Source organism: Papio anubis, chromosome 2 (genome assembly GCF_008728515.1).
Source record: "Papio anubis isolate 15944 chromosome 2, Panubis1.0, whole genome shotgun sequence".
In the NCBI taxonomy this organism is placed as follows: Eukaryota; Metazoa; Chordata; class Mammalia; order Primates; family Cercopithecidae; genus Papio; species Papio anubis.
The window spans coordinates 82,737,326-82,758,120 of NC_044977.1; the positions used below are offsets into that span (position 1 = coordinate 82,737,326).

The window sequence follows — 20,795 nt, forward strand, 5'->3', positions numbered from 1 at the left end:
TATAAAACAATTCAAAATTACTGACTTCCTGGGTTTTCACTAGAAATTAGGGTTACTAAGAGTTAAAGTTCAAATTAATATATATAATTAAAACTACTAAAAGTAAGAAATAATTTTGTGGCCAGGTGTGGTGGCTCATGCCTGTAATCCCAGCACTTTGGGAGGCCAAGGCAGGCGGATCACGAGGTCAGGAGATCGAGACCATCCTGGCTAACATGGTGAAACCCCATCTCTACTAAAAATACAAAAAATTAGCCAGGCGTGGTGGCGGGCACCTGTAGTCCCAGCTACTAGGGAGGCTGAGGCAGGAGAATGGTGTGAACCCGGGAGTTGGAGGTTGCAGTGAGCTGAGATCACGCCACTGCACTCCAGCCTGGGCGACAGAGCGAGACTCCATCTCAATCAATCAATCAATCAATCAATCCTTTTGTATACAGAGTACAATAAAAGCAACATATCTTTTTAGTGAGGAAAAGTTAAGTCATGAGTATATGTGCTTTTGTTAAAAAAGTTTTGTTTTGGCTGGGCGTGGTGTCTCACACCTGTAATCCCAGCACTTTGGGAGACTGAGGCGGGTGGATCATGAGGTCAGGAGATCGAGGCCATCCTGGCTAACACGGTGAAACCCCATCTCTACTAAAAATACAAAAGAAATTAGCCAGACGTGGTGGTGGGCGCCTGTAGTCCCAGCTGCTCGGGAGGCTGAGGCAGGAAAATGGTGTGAACCCAGGAGGTGGAGCTTGTAGTGAGCCGAGATGGCGCCACTGCACTGCAGCCTGGGCTACAGAGCAAGACTCCATCCCCCCGCAAAAAAAAAAAAAAAAAAAAATGTGTTTCTAGCCACTGAAACAATAACAAAAAAAATGAAAAACTTTTGGCTAAGTAAAGGTTATTTAAAGATTGTTTTAGAATAAATGTATGGCACTTTGGGAGGCCAGGGTGGGTGGATCACCTGAGGTCAGGACTTCGAGACTAGCCTGGCTAACATGGGGAAACCCCATCTCTATTAAAAATACAAAAAAAAAAAAAAAAATTAGCCGGCCGTCGTAGTGCGTGCCTGTAGTCCCAGCTACTTGGGAAGCTGAGGCAGGAATATCGCTTGAACCCGGGAGGTAGAAGTTGCAGTGAGCCAAGATTGTGCCACTGCACTCCAGCCTGGGTGGCAGAGTGAGACTCTATCTCAAAAAATAAAAATGTATGGAAAAATGTACACAAAAATAAATGGATATACAAAGTTGGAGAAAAAAATTTAAAAACTGTAAGAGGTTATAAAAGGTTTATGGATTTCTTATGTGGTCAAAGCTGACTGAGATTGGATCTATTTGTTTATAAGGTTTTATTATTAATATTTATTTATTCATTGTTTTGTTTTGTTTTGTTTTTTAGAGGCAGGGTCCTCATCCGTGACCCAGGCTGTAGTGTGGTGGTGTATTCATAGTTCGTTTGTAATCTCAAATTTCTGGGCTCAGGCAATCCTCTTGCCTCAGTCTCCCAAGTGGTTAGGACTACAGGTATGTGCCACCATGCCTGGCTAATTAAAAAAAATTTTTTTGTAGAGATGGGGTCTCGCTAGCTGTGTTGCCTAGGCTGGTCTTGCACTCCTGGCCTTGAGATCTTTCCACCTTGGCCTCCCAGAGTGTTGGGATTATAGGCGTAAACCACCATGCCTGGCCATATGGTTTTATTGAGATTTGCTTTAGTATTAGTAATATATTGATACAAAAGTAAAATTTGGTTCTTTCATTTGAACATGATTTTCTGGTAGTATTAATAAAAGATAGTAAGCCAGGCATGGTGGCTCACACCTGTAATCCTAGCACTTTGGGAGGCCAAGGCAGAAGGATTGCTTAAGCCCAGAAGTTAGAGACCAGCCTGGGCAACATGGCAAAACCCTGTCTCTACCAAAAGTACAAAAATTAACTGGCCATGCTGGTTTATGCCTGTAGTCCTAGCTACTCTGGAGGCTGAGGTGGGAGGATGATTTGAGCCTGGGAGGCTGAAGTTGCAGTGAGCTGAGATTGCGCCATTGCACTCCAGCCTGGGTGAAAGAGCCAGACCCTGTCTCAAAAAATAAAATAAAATATAGTTAAAAGATTTTGTTTACTTTTTGAGTAAACTGCAAAAGAAAGGGGAGAGAGAGAGAGAGAGAGAGAGAAACAGATTGTGTACCTCATGCTGTCTTTAAACAATTAAAAAAAATTTTTTGGGGTCTTACTCTGTTGCCCAGGCTGGAGTGCAGTGGTATGATCTTGGCTCACTGCAACCTCCATCTTCTGGGTTCAAGCGATTCTCACACATCAGCCTCCCAAGTAGCTGGGACTACAGGTGCACACCACTATGCCCGGCTAATTTTTGTATTTTTTGGTAGAGACTGGGTTTCACCAGGTTGTGTTGGCCAGGCTGGTCTCGCACTCCTGACCTCAAGTGATTTGCCTGCTTCGGCCTCCTGAGGTGCTGGGATTACAGGTGTGACCCACTGCACCTGGCCTGATTAAATTTTTTAATTAAAAACATTTTTTATAGACATAGTCTCACTTTGTTGCCCAGGCTGGAGTTCATTGGCTATTCACAGGTGCTGCCATAATAGCTTACTGCAACCTTGAACTCCTGAGCTCAAGTGATCCTCCCACCTCGGCCTCCTGAGTACCTGGGATTATGGGCACAGGCCACTGCATCTGGCCCTGCTCTCTTTGTTAGATCTTTCATTATTTGGAAAACTGAGTCTTCTATCAAAAAATGAAGGATTTTGCTTTATAAAATATTTTTTTTAAAAACTATGGAATGCTTCACAAATTTGTGTGTCATCCTTATGCAGGTGCCATGGTAATCTTTTCTGTATCATTTCAGCTTTAGTATTTTGTGCTGCCGAAATGAGCACTGCTTTGTAAAATCTTTTAAATTCTGTCTTTGGCTAAATGAATAACTGTTACTTTACAGTAACCTGTGATCTTCTTTTGATCAAATGTCTTAAAACTTTCCTAGTTTGTTTTCATTTAAAAAAAAATTTGTTTTTGAGACAGTGTCTCACTCTGTCACCCAGGCTGGAGTGCAATGGTACAGTCATGGCTCACACAGCCTCGATCTCCTAGGCTCAAGCGATCCTCCCACCTCAGTCTTCCAAGTAGCTGGGCCCACAAGTGCACACCACCAATGCTTGGCTAAGTTTTTGAAAATATTCTATAGAGACAGAGTCCCCCGATGTTGCCCAGTCTGGTCTCAAACTCCAGGGCTCAAGTGATCTTTCCACCTCGGCCTTCCAAAGTGCTGGGATTGCAAGTTTGAGCCATTGAGCCTGGCCTTTTCTATTTTAATTGAGTGTTTTTATCCTTTGACGTACTTGACAGGCTTCCCAAAGTCAAATTTCAAATTCTAAATTAAGTATTTTCGGCCTCAAACTAACCTTAGGTTATCCCAGAATGGCCCCTGGAAGCCTAAGAGAGACATTTATTTGATACGTAAATTATACGGGAAACCTTTGCATTACATTTATATGAACATGTTATTAATATGTGTTTTAAAAGTATATGAGATTCCTAAAAATCTGATGTGTCTTTGTTTATGTTATCAGTCATAATTATGGCTACTACGTAAACTTGTTATAGACTACAGAAAAAAAACAAATTTCCTTGTCAATCACATCATTGTTGTAAACTCTTACCAGGTCTTTCACCATAGCCATTCTAAATCTTGTTGTTCATAGTAAATTGCTTTATTCTAATGTTACTAAATGATTTTTGCAAGCAAATATAATCCTAAAGCATTGTGTCTTCAAAGAGGTTTATGAAAAGGACAAAAAGTCTCTGATACATACTCTGGAATACAGTCCTCTGTTGATTATTCAATTGGACTGAATAAGAACTTTAGAAACTCCAATGGTAAAACTAGACTTAAAATTGCTAATTTATCAAGTAGAACAAAACTTAATTACATGGGGTGGAACTGATTAGGACTGAAATGATTTTAATGACTTTTTTGCTTGAAACATTGCTGACTTTTTATTATTATTTTCTTTCAGAGTTAAGAAAACTTTTTTTCTCTGCATTATCTGTAGTTTTATAGCAATTTGGTAACTTTTTGGTATATTTTCTGAGTAAAATTGAAATATGTATCTTTATGTCTACCTGGTATCTCCAGAATTAGGAAACTATTCATGAGTATTGTTGTTTTATGGCAATATATTTATTTGTATAAGCTCAAGAGGACTCTGTTCTTGTAAAAGAACACACTTTTGGAAACATGGCTATTAAAAAGGATGTACATCGACCAGGCGTGGTGACTCACACCTGTAATTCTAGCACATCTAGAGGCCAAGGCAGGAGGATTGCTTGAGGCCAGGAGTTCAAGACCAACCTGGCCAACATGGTGAGACTTTGTCTCTAAAATAAAAATTTTTTTTAAGTGAAAAAAAAAGGATGTACATTGTGTCAGTCAGGGTTCAAAGTGGGAAGCAGAACCAGTAAGAATAATATATATCATCTATATATATGTGTGTGTGTGTGTGTGTGTGTATATATATATATATTTTTTTTTTTTTTTTACTAAGAATTGGCTTATGCAATGGAGGGGGCTGGTTAAGCAAGTCCAAGGTCTGTAGGGCAGAGCAGTTGTAGACCCAGCTGCTGTTTGGAGTTTGACTCAGGGCATGCCCATCTCTTTATTATTATTTTTTTAATTTTTAATTTTTAAAAATAGAGACAGAGTTACACCATGTTGCCCAGGCTGATCTCAAACTCCCTCAAGCAGTCTGCCTGGCTCCGCCTCCTAAGGTGCTGGGATTACAGGGTTGATCCACTTTTCCAGGCCTAAATCTTTTTAAAAGGATTCCTACTGATTGAGTCAGGCTCACCCAGGATAATCTCCTTAGACCAATGTGAATTGACCAGGGACTTGAATTGAGCTGCAATCTCCTCACAGCAGTCCTAGATTAGTGTTTGATTAATGACTGGGAGAAGGTGGGTATATCGTACACAAGATTGCTGCCTTCTCTTTAGTCCTAGTTTAGCCTAACCAAATTGACATTCAGGCCAGATATGGTGGCTCACGCCTATAATTCCAACACTTTTAGGAAGCTGAAGCAGGAGGATTGCTTGAGCCCAGGAGTTTGAGATGAGCCTGTGTAACATAGTAAGACACTGTCCCGACAAAATATTTTTTAAAATTAGCCGATGTCGTGGTGTGTGCCTGTAGTCCCAGCTACTCAGGCTGAGGTGGGAGGATCCCTTGGGCCCAGGAGTTTAAGGATGCAGTGAGCTATTGCTGTAGTCTCAGCAATGCACCAAGATGTAACAGTTTCTCATTGTCTGAGATAACACCTGGAGTTATTTGTCCTACCTCCAAGATGATTAAGGAGCGCAGACCCAAAGTTGAGTTTAGAGCGAACGTTTAATAAGCGAAAAAAGAAAGCTGTCTGCCAGCAGAGAGGGGGACCTGAATGGGGTGCTCCCTATGAGGCTGAGGTCCAGGGGTTTTATGGACTGGGAAGGGGAAGGAATGTGCTTTGTCCCTCAACCCCCCTACCCTGGAGCCTTGGCCTGGTACTAATCAGGAGCTGAAATGATGATTCATAGATGCTGCTTGGCTTGGCCCAGGACCTATCAGAAGCTGAAGTGAAAGCTTGGCCCTGAACCTTGGCCCGGGACCAATCAGGAGCTGAAGTGATGATTCCTGGAAGCCGGATTTACAATCCAAATAAAGGAAAGTAGAGTGCCCACCGGAACCTACTGGAGCCTACTGTGTCCATGCCCACAAAAGGAAAATAAACTTTTTTTTTCTTTCCTAGGAGCCCACTGAGTATACAATGGACAAAGGCATTTCTTTGTTCCTTTATGTGAGTGAGGAGGAGGTCTGTGCAAGTTTTTGTCCAAATGGGCCAGAGGTTTTTCTATCTGTGGAGCTGTGGGCATATCTCCAGTCACAACACCCTGTGCTAGTTCTCTTATCGGTGCCTGCAGCTTGAATTTTTTCCCAGGCTGCTTTTTATGTTAAGTGGGGATGAGGCACTGACCTATGGGCTGGGGGTTCTGTGAGGACCCTTCCCTTGCTATCTACCTAAGGCAAAAGCTAGCTGACTCCTTTCACCATGATGGTGCCGCTGCACTCCAGCAGCATTCCAGCCTGGGCAACAGAGCGAGAGACCCTGTCTCTAAAAAATAACCCTAACAAATTGACATTAAAAAAACCTGTCTAATCTGTCATAGGACTAAAGTTTAAAAAAGAAAAGGTGGCATGGTGCAGTGGCTCACGCCTGTAATCCCAACACTTTGGGAGGCCGAGGTGGGTGGATCACCTGAGGTTAGGAGTTCAAGACCAGCCTGACCAACATGGAGAAACCCTGTCTCTACTAAAAAAAAAAAAAAAAATTAGCTGGTTTTGGTGGTGCATGCCTGTAATCCCAACTACTCAGGAGGGCTTGAATCTGGGAGGTGGAGGTTGTGGTAAGCACTCCAGCCTAGGCAACAAGAGCAAAATTCTGTCTCGAAAAAAAAAAAAAAGGCACATTATTTATACAAGTATTTTATTTTCTACAGAAAGATAATTTGCTTTTACAAACTACCAGGAAGTTTTACTTGTTCATTCACTCACTTAAATGACATTTTAGAGCACCTCCTGTGTGCCAGACACAATAGTGTAGGCTGTACTCTCATTAAAACAAACAAAAAAAATTACGTAGCAACTGACACATAGAAGGTGCTGAAATATTTGTTGAATGAATATGCTGTTAACACACCAGTAGAATTTATTCACTTCCCTAATTTAATTTTGGCACATAGTATTCTTGTAGGCTATTATCGTTAGATGTAGTATGCATTGTGCAGCTTCAAACAGCAAAATTGCACATCTTTCTCCCAGGGTACTCACTAAATGCACACACCTTAACTTGTTTGGTTTTGCCAAATAATTCCTGGAAGTGCTGTGTTAACAAATAGCAAATCTAGAAGCAAGATAAATTATATTGCTGATTAGTTACAATATTTATTTGTAACTAATCCCCTAGGATGTCACTAGGGGACACTTGAAGACTTAATTCTCTTGCTGAGAGTGTTTCCATGAATCTGTTTTCCAACAGATCTAAATTTCCAGTCTTGCAGTTTTCCATAATTTGAAGATCCTGATTTCCTGGTCCCCTTCCAAGGAAAGGCAGTTAGGTTAAAAAAAAACATAAAACAGAAAATACGCCCCATTTATTTGAGTAATGAATTATTGTTGTGACAGGTAATCCTAATCCCTCGCAGCTCAGCAACTGCCTCTCCTGGCAACCTTCACCCAGGCCCTCCAGCTGGGGCCGCCACAGTTTCCATGGCGACGGCGTTGTTTCCACCGGGTCAGCGACTGCCCTTCTCCAGCTGCGAGAGCCGGTGGCGTTCCGGACGTTTCTCCCTCGTTATCCCCCTTCCTTCCACCTGAGGAGAGGCTCTGACTGTCTCTCTCTCTCCCTGTCGTCTGCGCAACGGGGAAGTAGTGAGAAACAATCAGGTACTTGTTCTCTGCTTTTCTCTTCCTTTCCTTCCCAGGGCAGGTATCGCGATTTGGGTGCCAACTTAAACACTTTCTAAAGGCAGGAATCTCCAAATCCTGTAGGTATTCATGACAAATTTAGTTGTTATCACAGTACAATTTTTTTTTTTTTTTTTTTTTTTTTTTTTTTTTTTTTTTTGAGACGGAGTCTCGCTCTGTCGCCCAGGCTGGAGTGCGGTGGCGGGATCTCGGCTCACTGCAACCTCCGCCTCACAGGTTCAAGCGATTCTTGTGACTCAGCCGCTGGAGTAGCTGGGATTACAGGCGCCCGCCACCACGCCCGGCTAATTTTTGTATTTTTAGTAGAGATGGGGTTTCACCATGTTGGCCAGGCTGGCTCGAACTCCCGACCTCAGGTGGTCTGCCCGCCTCGGCCTCCCAAAGTGCTGGGATTACAGGCGTCAGCCACCGCGCCTGGCCCACAGTAAAATTTTTGAGCATTTACATGACATTTTTAGATTTGCCGTGCATTAAGTATGCCTATTTTTTGCTTGATCATAGCATCACTTTCTTGGAAGGCAGCAAGACTAAGATATCATATTGATGTTTAAGAACATTAATAATTGACCGGGCGCGGTGGCTCAAGCCTGTAATCCCAGCACTTTGGGAGGCCGAGACGGGCGGATCACGAGGTCAGGAGATCGAGACCATCCTGGCTAACACGGTGAAACCCCGTCTCTACTAAAAAAATACAAAAAAACTAGCCGGGCGAGGTGGCGAGCGCCTGTAGTCCCAGCTACTCGGGAGGCTGAGGCAGGAGAATGGCGGGAACCCGGGAGGCGGAGCTTGCAGTGAGCCGAGATCTGGTCACTGCGCTCCAGCCTGGGCGACAGAGCAAGACTCCGTCTCAAAAAAAAAAAAAAAAAAAAAAGAACATTAATAATTGGCTGGGCGCAGTGGCTCAAGCCTGTAATCCCAGCACTTTGGGAGGCCGAGGCGGGCAGATCATCTAAGGTCAGGAGTTCGAGACCAGCCTGGCCAACAAGGTGAAACCCTGTCTCTACTAAAAATACGAAAAAGTAGATGGGCGTGGTTGTGCGCCTGTAGTCCCAGCTACTCGGGAGGCTGAAGCAGGAGAACTACTTGAACCTGAGAGGTGGAGGTTACAGTGAGCCAAGATCACGCCATTGCACACCAGCCTGGGCGACAGAGCAAGACTCTGTCTCAAAATAAAAACAAAACAACAACAACAAAAAAACACAAACCATTAATGATGTTAAATATCAGCTTTTACTGGGAAGGGGATCATCCCTTAACAACTGGATTTGTGGTGGTGGTGGTGGTGGTGGTGGTGGTTTGCATCTAGGGAAAATTTTCAACCCAGAATGTTAGAGCTGTAGGGATATTTACAGAGCATCTAATTCAATTCCTTAATTTCATCCATTAGGAAACAAGCCCTAAAGGGGAAGTGACTGGCTCATTGCTTCATAAGTGGGTTGTAGAGTTCTAACAGGAATCCCTGCCAACTTACCTCAACTGTCATTCTGTAGACTAATACCATACTTGGGAGGAAGATCCAAAAGTGTCTAGAATTTTATTTTTGGTATTGATATGTTAGATATGTTATGAATATATCGAGGCTTGCTGACATAATAATGGCTTTGTGAACTTTTTCTCCTCAGAGTACAGAGTATTTTAATTTTTGGGAGATCAAGATGTCAGATGCAAACAAAGCTGCCATTGCAGCAGAAAAGGAAGCTCTGAACTTGAAGTTATCCCCCATTGTCCATCTCCCAGAAAACATAGGCGTTGATACACCAACACAAAGTAAGCTGCTAAAATACAGAAGATCCAAGGAGCAACAGCAGAAAATTAATCAGTTAGTGTAAGTAGCATATTAGTAGATAATTCTTGCTTGGAATTCAAGTAAAATGATTAGTGTTCATATTCTCATAAAAAGTTTTAACTATGGAGGTTGTTCATGGGTAAAATACTATTTTCAAGTTAATTAGAAAAACAATTGAAAAGTAATTGTAATGGTAGCAAATATTATACACTGTACACCGACAGACATTGTTCTTATCGCCTATACTTCTTACAACAGTCCTATAAGGTAGGTACTATTGTTAGCTCCATTTTTTACATGAGTAAACTGAGGTATAGAGAATTTAAGTAACTTGCCTAAGGTTGCACAGCTGGGATTTGGACCTGGTTGGTCTGGTTCTAAAGTTCACATTCTTTAAGCACCACACTATTCCTCCTCTCAATGTATTATAACCATACTGATCCCTGAAAGTAAAATCAAATAACTGAACCTCTACAATTTGAACAAAGAGTTAATAAAATATCTTGAAACTACTTATATTTGAAATTTTTTTTGCTACAAAAGGAAACATAGTTCAACATCTTACTCACCCCCAACCCCCAATTTAGTGGAAATTAAAGATAATTTAGGTACCTGCTGCCAAAGGCTGTGATGAGGTTGGTTCAGTTCAATTAGTTACTGAGAATTTCTGAGACACCTGATTCTGCTGGTTTCTAGGGATAAATAAAAATACATGGATTTCATTTACAAAATTCCAAGCCAACACTTAAACTATAAAATGAGAATTTTCTCTCTGGTGGATTTCTGTTTCCCTTTCTACATTCTCTTTCCTTTCTTGGTTGGCCTCATTTAAAAACATTTTTTGCAGCTAAGTATCGTTGCCAATTTAATAATTTTAATTTTTGCTAATTTTACTTTCCTTACAATTAAGCAGGTCTATTAATCACATAACTTCTTTAACTTTACATTTGTATTAGTCCAGCAATAATTTACTCATATTTAAATATACATTTATAGGGTATATAAACTAATATCAGTGCATGTACTATTGGGGATGCTTACGTATTCAAGCCTTAGACAGAAAAAAAAAAAAAAGATTACATGTCTGTAATCTCAGCATTTTGGGAGGCCACAGTGGGAGGACTGCTTGAGCCCAGGAATTTGAGATGAGTCTGAGCAAGGTAGTGAGACCCTCATCTCTACCAAAAAAAAAAAAATTAGCCAGGTGTGGTGGGGTGTGCCTGTGGTCCTAACTACTCGGGAGGCAGAGGCAGGAGTATTGGTTGAGCCTAGGAGGTCAAAGCTGTAGTGTGTGAGCTGTGATGGCATCATTGCACTCCCAGCAATGAGCAATGGAATGAGACCCTATCTCAAACAAGCAAACAAAAATAGTCTTAAAAAGAGAGACAGGGTGCAGTGGCTCACACCTGTAATCCTACCTCTTTGGGAGGCTGAGGTGGATGGGTTGCCTGAGGTCAGGAGTTCGAGACCAGCCTGGCCAACATGGTGAAACCCATCTCTACCAAAAATACAAAAAATTAGCTGGGTGTGGTGGCAGGTACCTGTAATCCCAGCTACTCAGGAGGTGGAGGCAGGAGAATCTCTTGAACCTGGGAGGGGGGGTTGCAGTGAGCTGAGATCGCACCACTGCACTCCAGCCTGGGTGACAGAACGAGACTCCGTCTCATAAAAAAAGAAAAAAGAAAAAAAAAAAGAGAGAGAGATGAAGTCCTCCTTTATTCCTAAGATTCTATTCAGTGTTTCAGTAGATTTAGAGTAGAGAAGGGAGTTCTCTAGGAATTATACATTGTTCCCTTTTTTTTCTTTTTTTCTTTTGAGACAGGGTCTTGCTCTGTCACCCAGGCTGGAGTATAGTGGCACCATCTCAGCTCACTGGAGCCTTCACCTCCTGGACTCTCGTGCTCCTCCCATCTTAGCCTCTCAAGTGGCTGGGACTACAGGCATGCACCACCACACCTGGCTAATTTTTTGTATTTTTTGAAGACACAGAATTTCGCCGTGTTGCCCAGTCTGGTCTCAAATTCCTGGGCTTAAGTGATCCATCTGCCTTGGCCTCCCAAAGTGCTGGAATTACAGGCATGAGCCACTGCATCAGGCCTAGATTGTTTTTACTCCATAACTTTTCATTATCTTGCATTATCATGTTGAACTACTTGCAGTTTCACAAATATACTGTATTTCAAAAATATACAAATATACTGTATTACAGTTTATACACAAATAAACTGTATACAGTTTAGAGATGTGCTCTGCAATTTCCCTCACTGCACTGTCTGCCTGAATACTTATCCTAGTTCTTCCAGGTTTAGTTTATGGATCACCTCCTCTAGAAAGCCTTCTCCTAATCCCTTTCATGTACGCATTTCTCTCACATCAGTTTATTTAGCAGATAGTAAGTATCTGCTGTTACATAGATGCTTGTTACTGAGGAGACCATAGAAAACACAACAGATGGTGGCTCACGCCTGTAATTCCAGCACTTTGGGAGGCCGAGGTGGGTGAATCACCTGAGGTCAGGAGTACGAAGCCAATCTGACCAATATGGCGAAACGCTGTCTCTACTAAAAATACAAAAATTAGCCAGGCGTGGTGGCGGGCACCTGTAATCCCAGCTACTTGGGAGGCTGAGACATGAGAATAGCTTGAACTGGGGAGGTGGAGGTTACAGTGAACTGAGATCAAGCCATTGCACTCCAGCCTGGCGACAGAGTGAGACTCCATCTCAAAAAGAAAAAAAAAAAGAAAAAAAAAAAGAAAAAAAAAAGAAAACACAACAGAAAAGATTGTGTCTTTAAGTCGTTTGTATGCTAGTGAGAGGAAACAGGTAGTAAACATGTAAAAAACAAAAAGGGCATGTTAACCTTTAAGATGATGATAGATGCTATGAAGAAATAAGGCAGTGGGGCCGGGCGCGGTGGCTCACGCCTGTAATCCCAGCACTTTGGGAGGCTGAGGTGGGCAGATCACAAGGTCAGGAGATCAAGACCATCCTGGCTAACACGGTGAAGCCCCGTCTCTACTAAAAAAAATACAAAAAATTAGCCGGGTGTGGTGGCCGGCACCTGTAGTCCCAGCTACTCGGGAGGCCGAGGCAGGAGAACCACTTGAGCTTGGGAGGCGGAGCTTGCAGTGAGCCAAGATCATGCACTGCACTCCAGCATGGGTGACAGAGCAAGACTCCGTCTAAAAAAAAAAAAAAAAACGAAATAAGACAGTGGGATAGAGAGAAGATCTTCCCAGGAGCAGGAAAGGCCTGTGGAGGTAATATGTAAGTAGAGATCCAGAGAATGAGAAGACTGTCATCTAAGTAAACGTGAGAAAAGCTCTCTAGCAAAGGGGATAGCAAGCATGAAATCCCTGAAATATGAATGCTTTCAGTACATTCTAGGAACTGACAAAGGCCAACATCTCTAGAGTATCATGAGCCTGGGGAAAGGTAGTATCAGATGAAGATGGAGAAGGAGGTGGGAGCAGATAGTGTAGGGCCTTGTTGGCCATGACAAGGAATTCAGATTTTATTTTTAAGTCCAGTGGAAGCTACTAAAATGTTTCAATCAAGGAAGTGACATGGAACCTGATTTACATTTAAAAGATATCACTCCTGCTATTAAGAATAGACTGAGGTGGAGGGGAAGAGAGCAGGAATAGGGGGACACAAAGAGACCAGGGAGGATGCCACTACAGTAGCATAGTTGAGAACTTACGGTGGTTTGGATAAGGCTGGAGACAGTGGAGGAGGAAAGTAGGTTTAGAAGAGATGTGTGTCAGAGGCAGAATCAGTAGGATTTGCTGTTGGGTTAGCTTTGGTAGCTAGGTGGATAGTAGTGCCATTTATAGAGAATTGAGGAAGTCCAGGAGGTGGAGGTAAAAAGCAATCATTCTCTTTTGGAGCTTAAGTGCCTGTGTAACATTTAAAGGGAAATACATTAATAGCAGTTGGATATATAAGAGAAGTCTAGGCTGGAGATGTAAAAATTTGGGAGTCACCAGCATGTAGATGATTTTTAAAGCTATAGGGAATTGTTGGAATCACAGAGAGAGCAAGAGCGAGAGCTAGGCAAGAGAGAACACAGGGGAGAGCACAAGTGAGCAAGTGAGCTAAGGAAGGCAAAAGGCCTAGGGCGAAAGGTTAGATGTGTGGAGAAAAGTCAACCAGCAGGTAGTGTAAGTATGACTGATAAGACAAGAGGAAAAGCAGAAGAGCAGGATGTCATAAGCACAGAGTATGTTGTAACACAATGTACTTTTATTTTCTTTGTTGTCTTCTCCACTTTGGCATGCTTAAGGAGAGGGATCTCAACACGAATCACAGGGTTTGGCATGTTATTGTTGACGAATGAATGAGGGGATGAATGAATATTTAAGGAAGATCCTTGCCTTATTGTGCTTTATACAGATCTGTAAGTAGTACAACTTTTATTTTGGTGCTTAATTTAAAAATACTGCCTCAAAATTACCTGAAGCATAGTGCTGTATTAATACTGAGATAAGAATTGCTATGCATTTCTTTGGGAAAAATGCATTTTGAATTATTGGTTTTGTTTTATTTTTCCTGGATATGTTCACAATGTTAGGTTCATTTAAAAGAAAAAAAAAGTTACTTCAGTCAGCGCTCACTTTGCTAAACTTTACCTCTTACTGAATTGCACTTCTTTTTTTTCCTTCTCCTTATTAATAAGCTCATTCTTTGAAAACTAACTTTATCTTGTGTGTGTTTCTTTTGGCTACTTTCAAAAACTTTAAGTATATTTGGTTTATTCTCCTTGGATTTCAAACTCATTTTTAGCTGGCCAAAGGTCTAATGCAAAAACTTTCAGCCGGGCATGGTGGCTCAGGCCTGTAATCCCAGCACTTTGGGAGGCCAAGGTGGGAGGATCACAAAGTCAGGAGACTGAGACCATCCTGGCCAACATAGTGAAACACTGTCTCTACTAAAAATACAAAATTAGCTGGGCGTGGTGGTGCGTGCCTGTAGTCCTAGCTACTCGGGAGGCTGAGGCAGGAGAATCACTTGAACCCGGGAGGTGGAGGTTGCAGTGAGCCGAGATGGCGCCACTGCACTCCAGCCTGGCGACAGAGCAAGACTCTGTCTTAAAAAACAAAAATACAAACAAAAAAACAAAACAAAAACAAACAAAACCAACAACAAAAAAAACCTTTCAGAAACCATTTTTTAAAAAATACCTGATAAAATTAAAGTTTTTTAAAAAAACTGGAAACATATCTTTCTGGATGGCCATGGACTTTGGGATTCTCCATCCCCTTGCTATCTACTCCTGTTAGATGATAGGAGCACAGACTTCCCTATTTCAAAGGTGGAATGAAGTCTGTGGATAGAAGGAGTTCCTGGGGTGAGGTAGGATGTAAAGAGTCATGGGCAGAAGTGGGCCCCCTACTAGGACCAGTCCCTGGGAACGCTTGGCTGAGCCAGTAACATTTTGTAGCTTTCCAGAGTCTCAGGAAGGAGCCTGCCTTCTTCCTTGGCTACTACCTCACCTCTTGATTCAAGCCAGTTTCTCTCCTTTAGTGCATGTGGTTTCTCACCCAGTCATTTGAAATTATGAAGTTTTTATTTATTTATTTGATTTTATCACAAAATGTTTTTGTTTTAGTTTAGCTATGATTGTTCATGCTTTTGCCACCGCCCCCGCTCCTTTTTTTTCTGAGACAAGGTCTTACTCTTCTGCCCAGGCTGGAGTGCAGTGGTGGGATCTCTGTTTACTGCAACCTCTGCCTTCCTGGCTCAAGCAGTCCTCCCACCTCAGCCTCCTGAGTAGCTGGGTTTACAAGTGTGCACCACCACACCTGGCTAATTTTTGTGTTTTTTGTAGAGACGAGGTCTCACCTTGTTGCGCAGGCTGGTCTTGAACTTAAGCGATCTACCTGCCTTGGCTTCCCAAAGTGCTGGGAGCCACTGTGCCCAGCCTGTTTGTAATTGCTAATATACAAATCAAAAATAGTCAGGGAGTGAAAATGCTCACTTGTATGTTCTTCCCAGCTCTTTTTATTTATAGCCAGTAGGAGAAAACACACTCCAGAAATTGTTGCTATGTTAAAGGGTGGCATTTATATATAAAGAACAGGAAGTCAGGCATATTTATGTTGGGATAATTACAGTGCAAGGCTAACTATGACTAGTGCCAACTAGCATACCAAAGTATAAGGTAAATTCCTTGAAGGCAGCAATCACTGAGAGCTAGACTCTTTAGGGAGAAATGACGGATGAAGGGAAGCCTGGCCAAGGTCTTGAAGATTAACAAAGAAAGGAGGAGGATATCCAGGCACATTTTCTACTTCATGTTGACGGTGTGGCCTGCCCCTCCACACCTGTGGGCGTTTCTCGTTAGGTGGAATGAGAGACTTGAGAAAAGAAATGAGACACAGAGACAAAGTATAGAGAAAGAAAAAGTGGGCCCAGGGGACCAGCGCTCAGCTTACGGAGGACCCACGCTGGCACCGGTCTCTGAGTTCCCTTAGTATTTATTGATAATTATCTTTACCATCTTAAAGATAAGGGAGTGGCAGGACAATAGGATCATTGAAGGGAGAAAATTAGCAGTAAGTCATATGGATAAAGATCTCTGTGACATGAATAAGTTCAAAGGAAAATGCTGTGCCTTGATATGCATATGCAAACATCTCCATAAACCTTTTAGCAGCATTGCTCCACCAAGTCCCGCCAGCAAGTCCCACCTTATGCCGTAAGGCAGTTTTCTCCTATCTCAGTAAACAGAGCATACAATCGGGTCTCACACGGAGATATTCCATTGCCCAGGGACGGGCAGGTTTTTTAACCAGCAAACTGCCTTCAGGAACTTGTTTAACAAAGACACATCCTGCACAGTCCAAAATCCATTAAACCTTGAGTCACCACAGCACATGTCTCTTGCAAGGACAAGGTTGGGGGTAGGGTCACAGATTAACAGCATCTCAGATACAGAACAAAATGGAGTCTCTTATGTCTACTTCTTTCTATATAGACACAGTAACAGGCTGATCTCTCTTTTCCCCACATAATGTGAGAAAGTCTTAGGAGTTTTAGTTTAGTACAGGTTTAGTAAGATTCAACAGGGAAATGAGGCTGCTCAAAAAGGCCAATTCAGTTTTAGGATACTTTAATAAATGTAGCATGTATAGGAAATGGGAGAGAAAATTTTCACTCTGCACTGGTCAAACATATGGAATTCTGGGGTCACACTTTAAAAGGGACTTTGAGTGTTCACTTTGGCAGCACATGCACAAAAATTGGAACAATACAGAGAAGATTCATAAGGTGTCTGCGCAAGGATGACATACAAATTTGTGAGGTGTTCCACATAAAATAAAAGGAGGGACATTGATAAACCAGAATAGCTGCAGAGGTATCCTAGTCTATTTTTTATTACTATAACTGAATACTAGAGACTGGATAATTTATAAAGAATAGAGGTTTAGGCCAGGTGTGGTAGCTCACACTTGTAATCCCAGCACTTTGGGAGGCCAAGGCGGGCGAATCATGAGGTCAGGAGTTCAAAACCAGCCTGGCCAACACAGTGAAACCCCATCTCTACTAAAACAAAAATTAGCCAGGCATGATGGCAGGCACCTGTAATCCCAGCGACTCAGGTGGTTGAGGCAGGAGAATCGCTTGAACCCGGGAGGCAGAGGTTACAGTGAGCTGAGATTGAGCCACTGCATTCCAGCTGGGTGATAGAGCTAGACTCTGTCTCAAAAAAAAAAAAAAAAAAAAAATGTCTGGGTGTGTGGTGGCTCATGCCTGTAATCCCAGCACTTTGGGAGGCTGAGGCAGGAGGATCACCTGAGGTCGGGAGTTCAAGACAAGCCTGACCAACATGGAGAAACCCCATCTCTACTAAAAATACAAAATTAGCTGGGTGTAGTGGCACATGCCTGTAATCCCAGCTACTTGAGAGGCTGAGGCAGGAGAATCACTTGAACCCAGGAGGTGGAGGTTGCAGTGAGCCGAGATCATACCATTGCACTCCAGCCTGGGCAACAAGAGCAAAACTCTGTCTCAAAAAAAAAAAAAAAAAAAGATAGAGGTTTATTTAGTTCACAGTTCTAGAGATTGGGAAGTTCAAGAGCATAGTGCTGACATCTTGTAAGGGCCTTCTTGCTGAGTGATAACATGGTGGAAAGCATCACATGGTGAGAGGACAAGAGAGAGCTTGCTTTTATAACAAAGCCATTCCAATGATAATAAGCCAACACCTTTGATAGTGACATTGATCCAATCATGAGGGCACAGCCCTCATTAATCCATTAATTCATTCATGAGGACAGAGGCATTAAGTTTCCAACACGTGAACTTTTGGGGGACACATTTAAACCATCGCAAGAGGAGAGTGAGGAAATTTGAAGGAAGCTAATTCACTTAATTAGAGTATAGCCTCTGCCATCAATCAGGCCTGAGTTCATATACCATCTCTGCAGCTTATTAGCCTTGTGAATTTGGCAAGTTATGTAATTTATCTTCATGTTCCTATCTGTAATATGGAGATATAAATAGTGTGTATGTTTTAGGAATGTTGTGAGGATTAAATGAATATAAAGATCTTAAGCCTATGCCTAAAACATAGTAAACTCATAATAAGCAGTAATTCATTGACAGGAATAATTAAAGGAACCAGATAAGTAAACATGGACAAAGAATATAACTTTTTCTGTATAGCTTCAGACACTAGAAGTTACAAAGATACAGCTCAATATAAGAAATTTGTTTCTAAGAATATGAGCTAGCTGGCCAGGCATAGTGGCTTATGCCTGTAATCCCAGCACTTTGGGAGGCCAAGGCGGGTGGATCATCAGAGGTCAGGAGTTCGAGACCAGACTATCCAATATGGTGAAACCCCGTCTCTACTAAAAACACAGAAATTAGCCAGGCATGGTGGCATATGCCTATAATCTCAGCTACTTTGGAGGCTGAGGCAGGAGAATCACTGGAACCTGGGAGGCAGAGGCTGCAGTGATTAGAGATCACAGCACTGCGCTTCAGTCGGGCAACTGAGCCTCAGTCGGGCAACTGAGCCAGACTCTGTCTCAAAAAAAAAAAAAAGAGTTCGCTAACAATAAATTGGGTTGCCTCAGAAAGTGATCATGGTAGTGGGGTGGGGGAACAGAGCAAGATGGTGTAATAGAAGGCTCCACTGAACATACCCCCCAACAGACACAAAATTTAACAACTGTCTATGCACAATAAAACACCTTTGTAAGAACCAAAAATCAGATAAGCACTCACAATACCTTGTTTTAACTTCATATTACTGAAAGGGGCACTGAAGCGGGCGGGAAAGACCGTCTTGAATTGCTGACACCAATCACCTCCCATCCCAGCAGTGGCTGTGTGGCACGGAGAGAGAATCTGTGCACTTGGGGAGGGAGAGTGCAGTGATCGTGAGACTTTGCATTGAACTCAATGCTGCCCTGACACAGTGGAAAGCAAAACTGAGCTGAACTCAGCTGATACCTGGCCACAGAGGGAGCATATAGGCCAGCCCCAGGCAGAGGAGAATCGCACATCTCAGTTGTCAAAACTTGAGCTCCGGCAAGCCTCATCATGGAGTGCTAAAGTACCCTGGGGCCCTAAATAAACTTGAAAGGCAGTCTAGGCCACAAGGACTGCAACTCCTAGGTGAGTTCTAGTGCTGAGCTGAGCTCATATCCAGTGGACTGCAGGGGCACATGACCTACTGAGACACCAGCAGGTGCCGTTAAGGGAGTACTTGTGCCACTCCTGTCCTAACCCCAACCCCAGGCTGCACAGTTTGCAGCTCCAAAAGAGACCCTTCCTTCTGTATGAAGAGAGGAGAGGGAAGAGCAAAGAGAATTTTGTCTTGCATCTGGGATACCAGCTCAGTCATGGTAGAATAGGGCACCTGCAGAGTCATGAGGTCCCCATTCTGGGCCCTAGCTTCTGGATTGCATTTATTGGCACATCGTTGGCCAGAAGGGAAACTGCTGCCTTGAAGAGAAAGACACAGTCATAGCAGGACCCATCATTAACTGACTAAAGAACCCTCGGGCCTTGAATAACCATCAGCAATACTCAGGCAGTACACTGTGGGCCTTGAGTGAGACTCTGAGACAAGCTGGCTTGTCTGAAATTATCCAGGTAAGGCCAAGCACATTCACAGCTGTGTTGGCTATGGTGAGAGACACCATCTGCTTGAAAAAAGCAGAGGAAAAAGTAAAGGGAAATTTGTCTTGCATCTTAGGTACCAGGTAGGGCACAGTGGGGTAAAGCACCAAGTGGGCTCTTGGGGTCCGTGATTCTAGGCCTTGGCTCTTGTGGCATTTCTGGACCTGCCCTGGGCCAGAGGGGAGCCCACTGCCCTGAAGGGTGAGTCCCAGGCCAGGCAGCATTCACCACAAACTGACTGAAGAGCGCTTGGGCCTTAAGTGAGCATTGGGAGTAGCCTGGCAGGGATCCCTATGGGCCTGTGGTGTTGGTGGCCATGGGGTGAGGTTCCTCTGCCTGTGGAAAGGCGGGGGAAAAGTGGGAAGAACTGAGTCTCATGGTTCAAGTGCTAGCCCAGCGGCAGTGTAATAAGACACCAGGTAGATTTCTAAGGTTTTTGACTCTAGTCCGTAGCTCCCAGTTGGGATCTCTGGACCCACCTGGGGTTTGCGGAACTCACCACCTGAAAGGGAGGGACAGAAGCCTGTCTTGCTTCACCACCTGCAGATTGTAAAGACCTACGGCTTTGAGTGAACATAGGTGGTAGCCAGGTAGTGGATACAGTGGGTCTTGGGCAAGACCCAGTGCTATGCTGGCTTCAGATCTGACCCAGCACGGTTGAGTGGTGGTGGCCATGGTAGTGCTTGTGTCATCCCACCTCCAGCTCCAGGCAGCCCAGCACACAGAGAGAGGCTGTGAATGTTTGGGAGAGAGTAAGGGGAAAAAAACAAGAGTTTCTGCCTGGTAATCCAGAGAATACTTGTGGATCTTATCCATGACCACAAAGTGATACTTCTATGAGTCTGCAAGAACCACGATGTTACTGGGCTTGGGGTGCCCCCTAATGCAGAGATGGCTTAGATCACAACACCCAAGTCCCTTCAAATGCCTGGAAAGCCTTCCTAAGAAGGACAGATACAAATAAGCCCAGACTGCGAAGACTACAGTAAGTACCTAACTCTTCAGTGCCCAGACACTGAGGAACTTCTACAAGCATCAACGCCATCCAGAAAAACATGACCTCACCAAACTAAATAAGGCACTAGGAACTAATCCTGGAGAAACAAAGATATGTCACCTTTCAGACAGATAATTCAAAATAGCAGTTTTGTGGAGACTCAAAGAAATTCGAGATAACACAGAGAAAGAATTTCAAACTATATCAGATAAACTTAAGGAGATTGAAATAATTAAAAATCAAGCAGAAATTCTGGAGTTGAAAAATGCAATTGAAATACTGAAGAATGGATCAGCGTTCTTTTAATAGCAGTTTTAATGACAGAATTGATCAAGCAGAAAGAATTAGTGAACTTGAAG

The 20,795-nt window shown here is 43.0% G+C and overlaps 1 protein-coding gene and 2 non-coding genes across 4 annotated transcripts in view; 2 read left to right on the forward strand and 1 right to left on the reverse strand.

The window, feature by feature from the left end:
* Positions 1 to 20,795, forward strand: part of DNAH12 (dynein axonemal heavy chain 12) — a 255,190-nt gene that overhangs the window by 4,599 nt on the left and 229,796 nt on the right. For both annotated transcript variants that reach the window (XM_031663270.1, XM_031663269.1), the window contains exons 3-4: positions 7,213 to 7,473; positions 9,138 to 9,340. In XM_031663270.1, coding sequence (XP_031519130.1) covers positions 9,171 to 9,340 — 170 coding nt within the window. In that variant the 5' untranslated portion in view covers positions 7,213 to 7,473; positions 9,138 to 9,170. The remainder of the gene's footprint in view (positions 1 to 7,212; positions 7,474 to 9,137; positions 9,341 to 20,795) is intronic.
* On the reverse strand, positions 2,771 to 2,878 carry LOC116273913. Its single transcript, XR_004182416.1, has one exon. It is a non-coding gene; the product is annotated as a U6 spliceosomal RNA (small nuclear RNA).
* LOC116273933 lies at positions 16,517 to 16,623 on the forward strand. The gene has a single exon (XR_004182434.1). It is a non-coding gene; the product is annotated as a U6 spliceosomal RNA (small nuclear RNA).